Source organism: Pristiophorus japonicus, chromosome 7, assembly GCF_044704955.1.
Source record: "Pristiophorus japonicus isolate sPriJap1 chromosome 7, sPriJap1.hap1, whole genome shotgun sequence".
NCBI classification, from domain to species: Eukaryota; Metazoa; Chordata; class Chondrichthyes; family Pristiophoridae; genus Pristiophorus; species Pristiophorus japonicus.
In genome coordinates this window covers 231,353,043-231,369,891 of record NC_091983.1, presented here as the reverse complement: position 1 = coordinate 231,369,891, position 16,849 = coordinate 231,353,043, and the positions used below count along the sequence as shown (strand labels likewise).

At 46.6% G+C, this 16,849-nt stretch overlaps 1 protein-coding gene across 1 annotated transcript in view; it reads right to left on the bottom strand.

Annotated features, from left to right (window-relative positions):
• Window positions 1–16,849, bottom strand: part of LOC139266691 (equilibrative nucleobase transporter 1-like) — an 81,387-nt gene that overhangs the window by 10,495 nt on the left and 54,043 nt on the right. Inside the window, exons 8-9 of the mRNA XM_070884281.1 lie at window positions 13,846–14,011; window positions 11,265–11,379 (exon numbers count right to left, since the gene is read on the bottom strand). Coding sequence (XP_070740382.1) covers window positions 11,265–11,379; window positions 13,846–14,011 — 281 coding nt within the window. The remainder of the gene's footprint in view (window positions 1–11,264; window positions 11,380–13,845; window positions 14,012–16,849) is intronic.

Sequence of the window (16,849 nt, the reverse complement as noted above, 5' to 3'; positions counted from 1 at the left end):
GGGACAAAAAACGCGGCGAAAATTTACCTTTTAATTTGGCCGCTCCTTCATCGTTCTGGTCCAGTGGCGTGGCGCTGCAGAGCCTGCGGGGGGTGGGGGCGGAGCTTCTACCGTGCATGCTCAGCGCAGCCGGCATGGGGGCGGGGCTTGGGCCAGCATCTCTTCACGTGCCAACAGGGGGACGCATGTCCGTTTCAGCGTGCGCGCATGCGCAATGGAGCAGGAAGCTGGGCAATCGGCCAATTAAAGGGACAGCGTCCTCAGTGCCTCAGCATCATTGGCAATGGACCATATATAAAGGTAAGGTGTGAATAGTGATTTTTGGGTGGCTGAGGGAGTGGAAAAGACTGTTGCATAGGTGGAAGAAAGGTGAGAACTGTGATTTTTCAAGTGTAAGTCCAATACACCAATGACATAAGAGTGTGCAACAAGAACAAAGAATTTCCTCCATGAGGAAGTGGAGAAACTAGTCACTGTCATTGAGGACAAATGGCTGGAGCTGGATATCAGTAAGAGTGGTCTCACAAAAGTTCCACTCAAAGAAATGAGAAGACGATGGAACCTAGTTGCAGAAGAATACTCCGCAGGAGTGAATACTGCAAGATCTGAAAGCCAGTGCAAAAAGAAATGGCAGGATGTTGGTCAAGTAGTGAGTGTAAGTAATATCTTCACCTTTAAATATAATTGCAATTGTAAACGTGACCATCTGTATATGTCCCACCATCAAAAGTGCACCATGTGTGAAATGTTGTATTTTCATCTTTGCAGAAGAAATTGGCCCACAACAAAAGGGAAAGACTTAGAACAGGAGGAGGACCGTCAAATCTGCACCAACTATCACCCCTGGAACAAAGGGTAGCTGCCCTGCTGAGTCGCACCTGCAGAAAAAGTATCAGCTGTGCACAAGCTGGACCCACACGCGAGGGTGAGGGTGAGTCATTAAAATCATTGTCACCCTTCAAATCAACCTGCTGACTGGCCTGATACGCATAAGACTATTCATGCCACCCATCCTGCCCCATCCTGTGTTGCTCAGCATTTGACTGTTCTGTTGTATTTTGCAGAAGAAGAAGACAATCCTGAGCATCCTGAGGATCCACCAGAAGATCCAGATGTGTGCGCTCCAGACCAAGGCAGGTGGGGGGAGGAGTGGTCCATGGAAATGTGTTCACGGGAGAATGCTGATTGTTGTAGAGAGTAGAAATATATATATAGACTTAGGCATTAGGCACCTGCTGGATATTTAAAACTCACATAAGCTTAAATGGACACACACATAAAATGGCTGCCCAGGCATGATGGGAAATCAGGTAGTCAAGCTGTGAACTGTTGAACGTTCACTGACCGAGCAATAACCCTGTGAGGCCCACTGTAGGAATGCCTGGGAAGACAGAGATAAGAAGGAAACCATCTCCTGTGAACAAGGTCATAAACCAATTAATTCCCCAGGAAGAAAGATAAGAGGGAAACCATTTGCTGTAAACAAGGCTATAAACCAATTATTTCTCCCAGATGAAAGAACTAGGGAGAGAACCTATAAAGTCATCGATCAGCCCAAGCTGACAATAACCGAACATATGGTTCCCTGGATACTAGGAGAATTCTATTGGGTTAAAAGAACCTATATGTAATCTATAATCGTTGTGATTGGCTTGTGTCCAGCCGTGATGGGCTGTGTAACTGTAGTAAACTGTTGTAACTGTTGTGAAACATATAAAGGTACATGTAACCCTTTGTTCTGTGGAGAGAAACCTGGATACGGTCCTGTGTGTTTCCTCCCCGCTGAGCGTTATTAAAGGCCGCCAGGCATTGGAACCGACTCTGAGTGTTGAGTGATTCTTCAGAGAAAACACTAACGCTAACACTGATCGTGATATGGATCAGTCCATAGTACAGGGCAGCACACTGCCAGAAACCTCCATGAGCTCCACGGCAACATTCCATGGGTTCACACCTTCCGAGGTTGCGGGTCCCAGTGGCGGTGGTGAAATGCATGTTGGAACACCCAGTGCTCCACCGTCCCAGCCTGCGCCTCACACTGGAGTGGTGTCACTAGGCAGACCCATGGCGAGGGGAAGGAGAAGCCGTCCAGTCTCTCCTGAGATATAGCCTTCATCAGAAGTTAATCAGGTTATGTCATTGGGTGAGTAGACCAATATTCTTACAAGATCACTCGCGGCGACCGTCAGTGGGGTGTGTGATGAGGTAGCGACACTGTCAGGAGAAATATAAATACTGAGACGGGAACTGAGGGCAGGCATTTCAGAGGGTGTGCAAACGATGGCAGATGTCATGAGGGAACTAGCTGCTACAATAAGGGCACAAAGGCCAGATACTCAAATGCCACTCCCATTTCAATTCACGCACCAGCCACCGGTGAGACACAAGTCGGGCCCCCAATCCCCCCCACCACCATCATCGACCCTATGAGGAAGTACACTTTCCCCGAGATGTGGGTGAGGGATGGGTGCAGCCTTTCTTTGCTGTTGTTGCTATTGTTGCTGTTGTTGTTGAAGTGCATTGTAAACTTTCCAATAAAATATATTTTGCATTAAGACTGAATCATGTTCCATTATCACCACACAACATTGAGGAACAACTGTAAAAGAAAAACAAACCCTCACCCCTACAGTCATGTGTGCCTGCCGCCCCTCGCCCCAGCTGAAGGGCTAGCCGAAGCGTTCTGCAGTCAGCAAGGCAGGACTGCTCTATTTTCAGTAACTTTCCTTTATTTTTGATGATGTTGTGAAGAGGTTGTGCTGAAGATATCATGATGTTGTGCTGATGCTGTGAAGGTATTTAGTGCTTTAGAATCCTCTAACTCACCTGCCCCCACCCCCCCCACCCCCATCTCGAGCTACCTGTGCTGATTTCTTATATGTACGTAAGGTTTTCTGTGCCTACAAAAGTGGCCACATACACTGGCCTAAGTTAGTTTGGAGTAACTCTTAGCTGGCCAAATTTGCTTCTATGGCCAAAAGAGGTGGAAGTGGCTGGTAACGCCCCCTTTTGGAGAAAAAAAACTAAACTAATAAAAAACCTAACTAACTGATTTACACTGGAGCAGGTTAAATGGGGAAATTTGCGATTTTTAAGTTACTCCAAAAAAATCTACTTGCACCAAAAAAAGCGGGGCATCTCCTGGGGAAATTTGAGCCCCATGAAGGTAATCTGTGTGTGGAGGTGAAAGATGTTGGTATGGTTCTTAATAAATACTTTGTGTCTGTTTTCACAAAGGAAAGGGGCAATGCCGATACTGCTAGCGAGGAGGAGTGTGAAATTCTGGCTGAATTAAACATCGTGAGAGAGAAGGTATTAAGGGGTTTAGCAGCTTTGAAAGTGGATAAGTCCCCAGGCCCGGATGAAATGCATCCCAGGCTGTTGAGCGAAGCAAAAGTGGAAATAGCAGAGTCCTTGCCCATCATTTTCCAGTCCTCTTTGGATTCAGGCATGGTGCCGGAAGACTGCTAATATGGTACCCTTGTTTAAGAAGGGAGAAAGGGATAGGCCGGATAATTACTGGCCTGTTAGCCTAACCTCAGTGGTGGGAAAATTATTGGAAAGAATCCTGAAGGACAGATTAAATCTACATTTAGAAAGGCAAGGATTACTCAGGGACAGTCAACATGGATTTGTTAAGGGAAGATCGTGTTTGACTAATCTGTTTGAATTTTTTGAGGAGGTAACCAGGAGGGTCGATGAGGGTAGTGCGTACGACATAGTGTATAAGGATTTAGTAAAGCTTTTGATAAGGTTCCACACGGCTGACTGGTCACAAAGGTAAAATCACATGGGATCCAGGGCAAAGTGGCAAGTTGGATCCAAAATTGGCTTAAAGGTCGGAAGCAAATGGTTGATGGATCTTTTTGTGATTGGAAGGATGTTTCCAGTGGAGTTCCGCAGGGCTCAGCACTGGGTCCCTTGCTTTTTGTGGTACACATTAATGATGGAATTTAATTTAGAAAAGTGTGAGATAATGCACTTGGGGAGGGCTAATAATGAAAGGGCATACACATTAATCGGAAGGCCATTTAGAAATGTAAATTAACATAGGGACTTAGAGTGCTTGTCCACAGATCCCTGAAAGTAGCAGGCCAAAGGTAATCTGTGTGTGGAGGTGAAAGATGTTGGTATGGTTCTTAATAAATACTTTGTGTCTGTTTTCACAAAGGAAAGGGGCAATGCCGATACTGCTAAAAAGGCATACAGAATGCTTGTCTTTCGCTGCCGAGGCATAGAATACAAGAGCAGGGAGGTTATGCTTAAATTGTATAATACCCTGGTTAGGCCACAGCTGGAGTACTGTGTGCAGTTCTGGTCGCCGTATTATAGAAAGGACCTGATTGTAACGGGAGATGGTGCAGAAGAGATTTACAAGGATGCTGCGTGAAATGGAGAAACTTAGCTATGAGGACAGATTGGATAGGTTGGGTTTGTTCTCATTGGAACAGAGGAGGCTGAGAGAAGACCTCATTGAGGTGTATGACACTTTGAGGGGCCTGGATATAGTGGATAGCAAGGGCCTCTTTCCCTTGGTGGAAGTGTTAATTACAAGGAGCATAGGTTTAAGGTGGTTGGTGAAAGGTTGAGAGGGGATTTGAGGGGAAGCTTCTTCATGGAGTGGATTGTGGAGGTCTGGAACTCACTGTCTGGAAAGATTGTAGAAGCAGAAACCCTCACCACATTAAAAAGATGCTTGGATGGGCACTTGAGGTGGAGGTTATGGATCTAGAGCTGGTAAGTGGGATTAGACTGGATAACCTCTGTTGGCTGGCACAGATACGATGGTAAGTACTTCAGGGAATTGAATACGGCCAGAGTGATCTCCTGGACTAGTTTCGATCACGTGGATGGGTCGGAGATGAATTTTCCGAGATTTTCTTTCCCCAATTGGCCTGGGTTTTTATTCTGTTTTTTTTACCTCTCCCAGGAGATCGCATGCCTCCAGGTGGGGTGGAGTGAAAAATGTTATGACGCATGGAATATTGCAGTTTTGTGGGGCAGGCTGGTTGGGCCGGATGCTATTTACCTTTCGCCATTGATTATTGTTCATAGGTTTATATGTAACCTTCAGGGCTGCTGACCGAGGGCCGTGTGGCTCTTTGTCGGCCGGCACGGACACGGTGAGCCGAAATGGCTTCCTACTGCGCTGCAAATTACTATGTTTCTATGTTTCTACATCATTGAATGATGAGATTAATAATGAATTAAGTACATTTAAAATTAAAAAAGAGGCTATATTTGTGATATATTCAGAGAGCACAGCACACACAGCTCCTAACATGGAGGCAGCTCTCTCGGAAGTCCCCGGAAACTGCCTAGTTCTGTTTAATGATTAACTATGCACTTGCAGTACACAATACGTCCACATCCACAGTGTGGAGCTACAAACATTACAAGCTTACAGACATTACACTTCTCCCTCCTTAATGAAGAAGCCATCACAACAACCATCATACATAACTTTCATGTTTATACATAACACAGGATATAAACTTATTTTTTTTCCATATTTACAAATTTAACTTCACCACTTGTTTTCTGTTTCGAAGAGGATACCTTCACTTTCAAACAAAACATTCCAAACATAGTGTCGAATCTAAACTCATTCGAGGCTCATCCGGAGGAACATTTTCCCCCACGGAATGTCCTTGATTTTCATTTGAACTCACTCTAACTTCAGGCTCTTTGTTTTCCCGACTCGGACTCAGATTTTCATTCTGATTCTCTCCTGGATTTGTTTCCAGTACATTGACTTTAGGATTTGCTACTGGTGTATCAAAACTGTCTGATGAGTCAGAAATAACTGAATCATTCCCACCTTCAACTCCTTCCCTGTCTGTAGGTAAATATGATCAATATGAACAAACCTAACCTGTCCATTATCAAACATCTTCATCAAATATGTGTGAGTACCACATATCTTCACCACTCTTCCTGGTAACCACTTTAACCATTTATGATGATGGTTCTTCACTCTCCCCTTCTGCCTTAATTTCACAATTCTCTCTTTTACTCTACCTTTATCATGATTCTCTTTCTGTCTTAATTGTGTCTCTTCTACGGACTGTGCCAAATTTGGCTTTAACAACGAGAATCTGGTTCGTGGCTGTCATTTGAGAAACAACTCTGCTGGTGTTCTACCAGTAGTTGTATGAGGAGTGTTTCGATATGTAATCAAACCATTAGCCAATTTATGATCCAATGACAACTGTTGTTTCCTTGGATTAGGATCTAACATTTGTTTTATGAGGGCACGTGTTATAATTTGTACATTGCGCGCTGTTGCACCATTCAAAGCAGGATGGTATGGTGGAACCTTGGTATGTTTCACACCATTTTTGTTCGTGAATTGTGCAAATTCTTCTGAACGAAATTGTGGTCCATTATCCGAAAAAATTTCTTCAGGGAGGCCAAATGCAGAAAATAATTTTCGCAAAATGTCCAAGGTTTTACTTGTTGTTATTTTCCACATTGGAAACACCTCAACCCACTTCGAATAGCTATAATTCACAATGAACAATTGTCCTTCTAACTCAGCAAAATCAATATGTAGCGTTTGCCACACCCTGGGAGGCTATTTCCATGGCTGTAATGGTACTGGTGGTGGTTGCTTGCTTACCGATTGACATGTTGTACACTGCCTCACGATGTACTCTATATCTTTTTCAAGACCTGGCCACCATAAATAACTGCGTGCAAAAATCTTGGTCAAGCACATTCCGAGGTGCTGGTCATGGAGGTCTCCTCATAATTTGGAACTGAATTTATTTGGTATAACCACTCTTGCACCCCACATGATACAATCTTTATCGACTGATAATTCATTCCTACGAATGAAGAATGGATGTGTATCTTTGGCTGTTATCTGGTTTGGCCATCCATTTGCAATATACTCATACACCTTTGACATCACTGGGTCACGTTTGGTTGCTCTACCAATCTCTTCAGCTGTGACTGGCAGTTCATCAATGTATGAAAAATAAAACACTTCTTCCCTATCGGGTGTAACTTGTGATGGGGAAGACAATCTAGACATTGCATCAGCATTACTGTGATCAGCTGATCGTCTGTATTCAATATCATATGTATATGCTGACAAAGTCAAAGCCCATCTCTGCATTCGGGCTGCAGCTAAGGTTGGAACTGGGGACTTTGGATGGAGGATTGCTGTTAGGGGCTTATGGTCCATAACGATGGTAAGCTTACGACCATTCAAGTATTTGTGAAACTTCTTGACCCCAAAAATTAATGCCAAAGCTTCCCTTTCAATTTGCGCATAATTACTCTCATTGGCACTGAGAGTGCGTGAAGCAAAAGCAATTGGTCTCTCCTCCCCACTACTTAATACATGAGAGATTGTTGCCCCAAATCCATACGGAGAGGCATCACATGCTAGCTTAATCTCCTCAGATATGTCATAGTGAACTAACATGGTGCTCTCTACCAATTTGCTTTTACACTTCTTGAATGCTGTATTGCATTCTTTTGGCCACTTCCAATGGGCCTGTTTTTTCAAAAGTTCATTCAGTGGATGTAATAATGTAGCCAAATTTGGTATGAACTTCCCATAATAGTTCCAAAGACACAAGAATGAACGAAGTTCAGTGACATTCCTGGGAGTGGGTTCATTTCTAATTGCATCCAATTTTTCCATGGTTGGATGTAAACCATCTTTGTCTACTCTGTACCCTAAGTACTCCACTGAGTTTTTAAATAACTCACACTTACGAGCAGACACTCGTACTTTGTGCTTCTCTAGCCGTTTGAGGACTTCATTCAATATGTTATTATGAATTTGCCTATTTGGTGCTGAAATTAGTATGTCATCCAAATAACATACTACCCCTTCAATACCTTGCAAAATCTGGTTCATCACACCTTGGAATATGGCAGGGGCGGAAGACACTCCAAACGGTAGCCTATTAAATTGATATAGGCCGAGATGAGTATTGATAGTTAAACATGACTTGGACTCCTCATCTAGTTCAAGCTGGAAGTAGGCATTCGTAAGATCCAGTTTTGAGAAGATCTGACCACCTGTCAGTGTTGTGAACAAATCTTTTATATTCGGCAATGTATTGGGGACATTACCCTCTAGAACCTGGTTTACGGTTTCTTTATAATCACCACACAATCTTACCTTGCCATCGGACTTAGGTACAACAACAATGGGTGTAGCCGAATTACATCGATCTATCTTACAAATAATGTTCTCAGTCTCTACTTTTTTGATTTCTTGCTCAACTTTCTCCTTGAGTGCTTATGGTATGGAACGTGGCTTGTAGTAAACAGATCTAGCGTCCTTCTGTACCCTGACACCCGCCTTGAAACTTTGGATCGGACTGCTCATTTCGCAGAACACCTTCAGATACTGCTTGATAACCTCTTCCGTTGATGAAAATCTCGCTTCCACACAGAAAATCTTACTCCAATCCAGCTTCAGTGAGCTCAACCAATTTCTTCCTCGTAAGGCAGACTTGTCTCCTTTCACTACTATTAGAGGCAAGTTCTGAAATTGATCTTTATATTTCACCGGTATGGTGATACGACCTACCACAGGAATTTTCTCTCCCGAGTAGCCTTACAGCTCTATCTTGGATTTCTTCAGTTGGAAATCATGCAATTTGTCGTAGTACAGTGACTCCGCTACTACACTCACGGATGCACCCGTGTCAATTTCCATTGGTATCTTGAATCCCGCAACAGCTATGTGGATTTTGATGCTTTCCGAATCGCTGTCCGTTAACCTCGTGCTTCTGATGACGTGTAACTCTAACATCTCCTCGTCCTATTGCTGTTCTTCCATGCTATGTAGTCTCTTTGGATTTTTACTCATAGCTTTGAACGCTGGACTCATAGCTTTAAAAGCTGGTTTACCCTTCAGTCGGCGTGCCTTCGCAAGATGCCCAGTCTTCCTGCAGAAGAAACACTCTGCCTTCATGTATGGGCAACTTTGAGCAATGTGTTATCCCAAGCACCTATCGCATGACTTCGACGCTCTGGTAGAATTTCCAGTTTCTGAGACATTCGGCCATGCCCGTCTTTTACTTTGAACCTGCAGGTGATTTACCTCGGTTGACTGACAACCGTAATCATTATTTAATTCTCAGGAATATTGTTCGGCCATGCTCTCAAAAGTCAAGTCATCTGTTGTCAATAACTTCCTTCTGATCGCATCATTTTTCACCCCACAAACAAAACGATCCCATAATGCTCGGTTTTGAAAGTGTCCAAAATTACAGTGCATCAATAGCTTTTTTAATGCTATGATGTAATCACTGATACTTTCATCAGCCTTTTGACTCTGAATCCCGAAACGATAGCTTTCAGCAATTTCTAACGGTTTGGGGTTATAGTGCTGCTCCAGCTTCGTTAAAATCTCTTTAAGCATTGTGTCTTTTGGCTCGTTAAGCACAAGCAGATTTACAAGGGTTTCGTATAATGCTGGACCTGCCTTGGATAAGAAGATCGCACTCTTACGTTCCAACACAGCCTGGTTCTGGACTGCATTGTCTGGAACTTCGATTATGTTATTTGCAGTGAAATACATTTCTAGCTGATCCACGTACGCTTTAAAATGTTTCCGGTCGTGTCTATACTCACACAAATGTCCCAATACACCTGCCATTTTAATCTTTAGCTGTTCACACCATGTGCTGTAGTTTACCTCGGATTTTGTAGCTTTTTTCCAAAGACAGAAACTTCCAAAGTCTCTCTGTCGGCTGGCTGAATCCTTCACCAACAAAAATTAAGCTTTAAATCATCCGAAAAATCCCATCTCAGTTGCCAAATGTGATATATTCACAGAGCACAACACACACAGCTCCTAACATGGAGGCAGCTCTCTCGGAAGACCCCGGAAACTGCCTCGTTCTGCTTAATGATTAACTATGCACTTGCAGTACACAATACGTCCACATCCACAGTGTGGAGCTACAAACATTACAAGCTTACAGACATTACAATATTAAAAAATAAAAAGTAAAAAAACATACCCAAGACAGTTTTAAAGCTAATCGCCGTTTTACAATTAAAAAAAACTAAAGAATCTTTAACTCACCTTTCTTTGCAGAGTACTCACCGACCGGGCTGAAAAAGCAGCTTTCTGTGGTCAGTTCCCTCAGTGATCTGGATGGGCTTCCATTGAGGCCAAACTTAGGCCCGGGCACTTCGCTCGGCGGTGCACACAGGTTTTGATCCCAGCGGTCATTTCGCGATCTGGGCGGTCCCATTCAAAAGGTAAGTGGCAAACTTTCGCCGGGCGGTTTCTCTCATAAAAAACGCCCAAAAAATACGGCGAAAGTCTCCCCCTTAAAGTTTCTATAGAGAGGCTCCCCAAATCCCCCGTACCCCAACTGTCCCAGAGATAGAGACTCCCCCAAATCCCCGTACCCCAACCATCCTAGAGGTAGAGAGGCTCCCCCCAAATCCCCCATATCCCAACTTTCCCAGAGATAGAGACTCCCCCAAATCCCCCGTACCCCAACTGTCCCAGAGGTAGAGAGGCTGCCCCCAAATCGCCCGTACCCCAACTGTCCCAGAGATAGAGAGGCTCCCCCAAATCGCCCGTACCCCAACTGTCCCAGAGAGAGAGAGGCACCCCCAAATCCCCCGTACCCCAACTGTTCCAGTAATAGAGAGGCTCCCCCAAATCGCCCGTACCCAAACTGTCCCAGAGAGTGAGAGACTCCCCCAAATCCCCCATACCCCAACTGTCCCAAAAACAGAGTCACAGGAGCCCTTCATCTCCAATTGTCTGGGGCTGAATTTGATCCCTGGCCCCAGAGATCAGAGGTTTGTGTACCTGGGACAGGTGTGTGTTCACAGCTGGATTACCTGAGACTGGGATCGACTGTGTGTTCACAGCTGGATTACCTGAGACTGGGATCGACTGTGTGTTCACAGCTGGATTACCTGAGACTGGGATCGACTGTGTGTTCACAGCTGGATTACCTGAGACTGGGATCGACTGTGTGTTCACAGCTGGATTACCTGAGACTGGGATCGACTGTGTGTTCACAGCTGGATTACCTGAGACTGGGATCGGCTGTGTGTTCACAGCTGGATTACCTGAGACTGGGATCGACTGTGTGTTCACAGCTGGATTACCTGAGACTGGGATCGACTGTGTGTTCACAGCTGGATTTCCTGAGACTGGGATCGACTGTGTGTTCACAGCTGGATTACCTGAGACTGGGATCGACTGTGTGTTCACAGCTGGATTTCCTGAGACTGGGATCGACTGTGTGTTCACAGCTGAGACATTATCAGAAGGTTGGGCTCTGCCTTTGTGCCGGTCCATGATTAGTCCATTCCAGGGGGCGCAGAGAATACCACACAATTGTGTGAAGGCAAACGCGTTTGTAAACCTGCTGACTGAAGAGAGAGAGAGAGAGAGGGACAGAGAGAGAGAGACATAGAGAAAAGATAGAGATAGAGAGAGAGAGGCACATGGAAAAAGAGAGAAAGAGAAAGAGACAGAGAAAGAGAGAAATACAGAGAACAGAATCAGAAAGAGAGAGATAGTGTGACAGAGACAAGGACAGAGAGTGAAACATAGAGGCAGAGAAAGAGAGAGAGATAGGCAGAGAGTGGCAGAGACAGAAAAAGATATAGAGAGAGACAGAGTTACAGATACCAAGGCAGAGAGAGAAACATAGAGAGAACAGAGACAGAAAGTGACAGAGAGAGTAACAGAGACAAGGACAGAGAGAGAGGCAGAGAGAGACAGAGAGAGATACAGAGGGAGACAGAGACAGACAGAGAGACACAGAGAGACAGAGACAAAGATGGAAACCAGAGACAGACAAAGACAGAGAGAGAGACAGAGAGAGAGAGAGAGAGGCAGGGAGTCAGTGAGAGAGAGGCAGGGAGAGAGTGAGAGAGAGGTAAAGAGGGAGAAACAGACAGAGGCAGATAGTTAGAATCAAACAACATTTTGCTGCTTTTTTGCTCAATATTTTGTGATTTTTTTCCTGAGGTGTAGTTTGGGATGAGTCCCACACATGAGGGAGTGGGATTTAGAATGGTGAAGCCAAATCCTGCTCTCCCACAGATAGACACACAACTTGGGATGTGAGTTTTAGTGTTGATTGGGATACAAGTCTCGGTGCGGATTGGGATACAAGGTGCGGATTGGGATTCGAGTCTCAATGCGGAGTGGACTACGAGGTGTGGATTGGGATACAAGTCACGGTATGCATTGGGATTCAAGTCTCAGTGTGCATTGGGATTCGAGTCTCGATGCGGATTGGGATACGAGGTGTGGATTGGGATACGAGGTGCGGATTGGAATACAAGGTGCGGATTGGGATACAAGGTGCGGATTGGGATTCGAGTCTCAATGCGGAGTGGACTACGAGGTGTGGATTGGGATACAAGTCACGGTATGCATTGGGATTCAAGTCTCAGTGTGCATTGGGATTCGAGTCTCGATGCGGATTGGGATACGAGGTGTGGATTGGGATACGAGGTGCGGATTGGAATACAAGGTGTGGATTGGGATATGACATGCGGATTGGGATACGAGAGGAAAATCGACAGACAAGGAGACACCCAATGACATCACAGAGGTTGGAGCCCACGTGATGACATCAAAGAGGTTGGCGCCCACGCGATGACATCACAGAGGTTGGCACCCACACGATGACATCACAGGGGTTGGTGCCCATGCGATGACATCACAGGGGTTGGCGCCCATGTGATGACATCACAGGGGTTTTTGCCCACGCGATGACAGTTGGCGCCCACGTGATGACATCATGGGTTGGAGCCCACGCGATGACATCACAGAGGTTGGCGCCCATGCAATGACACCACAGGGGTTGTGTAGGCCTCTCCTGCTCTGTGTGTGTGGGGCTCAGTACCACACAGGGTGTGAGATTAGCTAACTGAGCACAGGTCGGGGATGGAGCCTGGGCCTTTACTGCTCTGTGCCTTAGAGAGGGAGAGAGAGAGAGAGAGAGAGAGAGAGAGACAGGTGACCCTGCTCCTCACACCCCATCTGCTCCCTGGACACCTCACCTCACTGAGATGTGATCGGGCTGGGAGTGAACAAAGGCTCATTCACCAACTTCTCTCCCCTTTCCCTCTCTCTCTCCAGACTCGTTCTCCCCACCTCTCCCCCAATCTCCACTCCCCCATTCTCTCTTCCCCCATTTAACTCTCCCTCCGCTCTCCCTCTTCCCCTCCCTCGCCACTCACCCTCTGTCTCTCCCTCGTTCCTTTCTCTCTCTCCCCTCTCCTTTCCCTCTCCCTTCCTCTCTCTCCCCCTCTCTTTGCTTTCTCATCCATCTCCTCTCTCCCTCCTTCTCTCTCCCTCCCTTCCATCTCCCTCTCGACCTCCAGATTTCTCTCCTCCTCCATCTCTCTCTCTCTCTCTGCCCTCCCTCCATCTCTCCTCTCTCTCCCCTCTCTCTCTCCCATTCCCTTACTCCCTCTCTCTGTCCCTCCCCCTCTCCCCTCTCTCCCTCCTCTCCCACTCTCCACCCTCCCTGTCTCCACCTCTCTCTCTCTCCCACTCTGTCCCTCCCTCACTCTTCCCCTTCTCTCTCTCTCTCTTCCTCTGTCTCCCCTCTCTTTCTATCCTCCACTCCCCTCTCTCCCTGTGTCTCCCCGCACTCTCCCCCATGATTATCCCCCTCACCCCTCCCCCTCTCTCCCTGTATCACTCTTCACCTTGTTCCCCTTCTTTACTCTCCCCCCCCTCACTCCCCCTCACTCTCTCTCTCCCCCTCTCTCTCTCCTCCTTTCTCTCCCCCCTTTCCCCCTCACCATCTCTCTCCCTCTCCCCTTCTACCCCTCTCCCCTCCCTATAATCAGCGAGTGACCTCTGCCTCTTACCTTGTCTGGAGTCACCGCTGGCGAGCAGGCTGAGCATGGGGTTCAGGGTGCCGATGAACAGGTTGAGTCGGAGCTGCATGATGGAGAGCCAAAGCATGTGAGTGAGGAAGAGCTTGGAGAAGATGCAGCTCCTGAAGGAGGGAATCTCCTCCTCATTCCCTTCTGCCTCCGAGTTTGTAGTGGGAGGGGAGGAGAAACAAAGAGTTAAATGGAGCAAGAATTAGCCAAGGAAAAATGTATAGCAGTCTTCGGACATTTCACAGAACAATTTCGACCAGGGCGGCCTACTGGAAATCCTCGCCCTTTCCCACCCTAACTTACAGCACAGAAGGAGGCCAATCGGCCCATCCTACCTGTGCTGGCACTTTGAAAGATTCCATTCAATTAGTTCCACTTCCCCTCTGCTCTGTCCCCATAGCCCTGCAAATGGAGTTCCCCTTCAAGTATTTATCTCATTCCCCTTTTGAACGTTATTATTGAAGCTGCTTCCACCGTCCTTTCACACAACGCATTCCGGATCACAACGACTCACAGTGTAAAAATAAATTATCCTCATCTTCCCTCTGGTTCTTTTGCCGATTATCATAAACCTGTGCCCTCTGGTTACCCATCTCCTGCCTGTGGAAACAGTTTCTCTCTATTTACTCGATCAAAACCCTTCAGGACTTTGAATATCTCCATCAAATCTCCCCTTAACCTTCTCTGCTGTAAGGAGAACAACCCCAGCTTTTCCAGTCTCCACATAACTGAAGTCCCTCATCCCGGGAACCCTTCTGGTAAATTTCCCCTTAACCTTCTCTCAGGCCTTGTCATCCTTCCTAAAGTGTGGGGCCCAGAATTGGCCACAATACTCCAGCTGAGCCCGAACCAAGGTTTAGCAATAACTTCCTTGCTTTTGAACTCTCTGGCCTAGAAATTCCTCTCGGGCTGAAATGGACCTGAATTCCAGGGTCTGCGTGTAACGGGGGACCGGTCCGATACCGCCATTGTGCACCACCAGCAGAGATGGATTTCTCGGCCTATGCCTCCACAAATAAAACAAAGGAGCCTACATGGAAAAGAGGGGAAGAGAGAAGGGGAAATGGAGAGACAAGGGGAAAGGGAAAAATGGAAAGGGAAGGGTAGGAAAAGGGAAGGGGAAGGGAAAAGGGTGATTGGGGAAAAGGAAAGAGGGAAGGGGAGAATGGGAAGGGGTGAGGGGAAAAGGAAAGGGTGCAATCAAAAGGGGGAAGGGAGAAATGCGGAAGGGGAAAAGGGAGTGGGAAAGGGGGAAAGAAAGAGCGGAAGGGGAAAGGGAGAGGAAAGGAGAGGGTAAAGTGGGAAGGTGTAAGGGAGAAGGGTGAAGAGGGGAGAGGAATGGGGGAGAGAGGAGTGGGTGAGGGAGGAGCTGGAGTGGGGGAGAGGGGGACAGGAAAGTTGGAAGGGAGAGTGAGAAGAGAGGGGGAGAGAGGGGGATGGAGGGGATTGGGAGAGGGAAGAGAGAATGTGACAGGGAGGGGAGATGGAGAGAGAAGGGGAATGGGGAAGGTGAGGAGGAGGGGTAGAGGGATAGGGGAGGTGGGCGCGGAGGGGGAAGATGTTCTCACCTCTTGGTCCAAGCAACCGGGGATTCACACCATCAATTATCTCCATCTCTTCGTGACTCTCGCTCCTGTCTCCCTCTGTCACTTTCCTTCTCTCCCCCGTGTCTCCTTCTGTCTCTTCCCTTCTCTCTCCCCTGTCTCCCTCTGTCTCTTCCCTTCTCTCCCCGCTATCTCCCTCTGTCTCTTCCCTTCTCTCCCCCCTGTCTCCTTCTGTCTCTTCCCTTCTCTCCCCCCTGTCTCCTTCTGTCTCTTCCCTTCTCTCTCCCCTGTCTCCTTCTGCCTCTTCCCTTCTCTCTCCTCTATCTCCTTCTGTCTCTTCCCTTCTCTCCCCCCTGTCTCCTTCTGTCTCTTCCCTTCTCTCTCCCCTGTCTCCTTCTGTCTCTTCCCTTCTCTCTCCCCTGTCTCCTTCTGTCTCTTCCCTTCTCTCCCCCCTGTCTCCTTCTGTCTCTTCCCTTCTCTCTCCCCTGTCTCCTTCTGTCTCTTCCCTTGTCTCGCTCCTATCTCCATCCATCCCTCCGTAAGGCTTCCTCTGGCTCTCAGTCCCTTCCACGCAGGAGAAGGTTTTCAATTCAAACTTCGCACAAATCATCCTGTCCGAACAAAGCAAGAAATTCCTCGTTAAATACAGCGTCTAATTCTTTCAATTAACACCCACCCCGGGGTATCTGTTATTCTAAATATAAACCATCTGAACCCATTGATTAGATTCCAGCCTGTAACACTCTGGAGTATCTGTTGTGCGATATATAAACACCCGCAAACCCCGCAATTAGATTCCAGCCTTTAACTTACTCTTGGTTTTCTGTTATTTTATTTATAAACTGTTCAAACCCCTCGATTAGATTCCAGCTTGTAATTCACTCCCAGAATTTCTGTTATTCTATATATAAATGATCATCGATTAGATTCTAGCCTGTTAAACTCCGGGGTATCTGTTATGCTCTATATAAACAACCCCAAATTCCTCAATTAGATTCCAGTTTGTAATTCACACCCTCACCACCACCATTGATGCTCTCGTCCCTGTTGAAACAACGGAGTAGCTATTTGTACTAAGTCTCCCTTCTGCACATGTGTCTCCCAACGCAAGAGTTAGGAAAATATCACCGACTCCGCCCCTCCCCCAGCGCAATTCCAACTCCACGATGGTATGTTGCCTCCCTGGTGCAAGGGTCAAGGATGTCTCAGAGAGGGTGCAGGACATTTTGAAGAGGGAGTTTGAACATACAGTTGTCATGGTGCATATAGGTACCAATGATATAGGTAAAAATGGGATGAGGTCCTACAAGACGAATTTAGGGAGCTAGGAGCTAAATTAAAAAGTAGGACCTCAAAAGTAGTAATTTCAGGATTGCTACCAGTGCCACATGCTAGTCAGAGTAGGAATTGCAGGATAGCTCAGGTGAATACGTAGCTTGAGG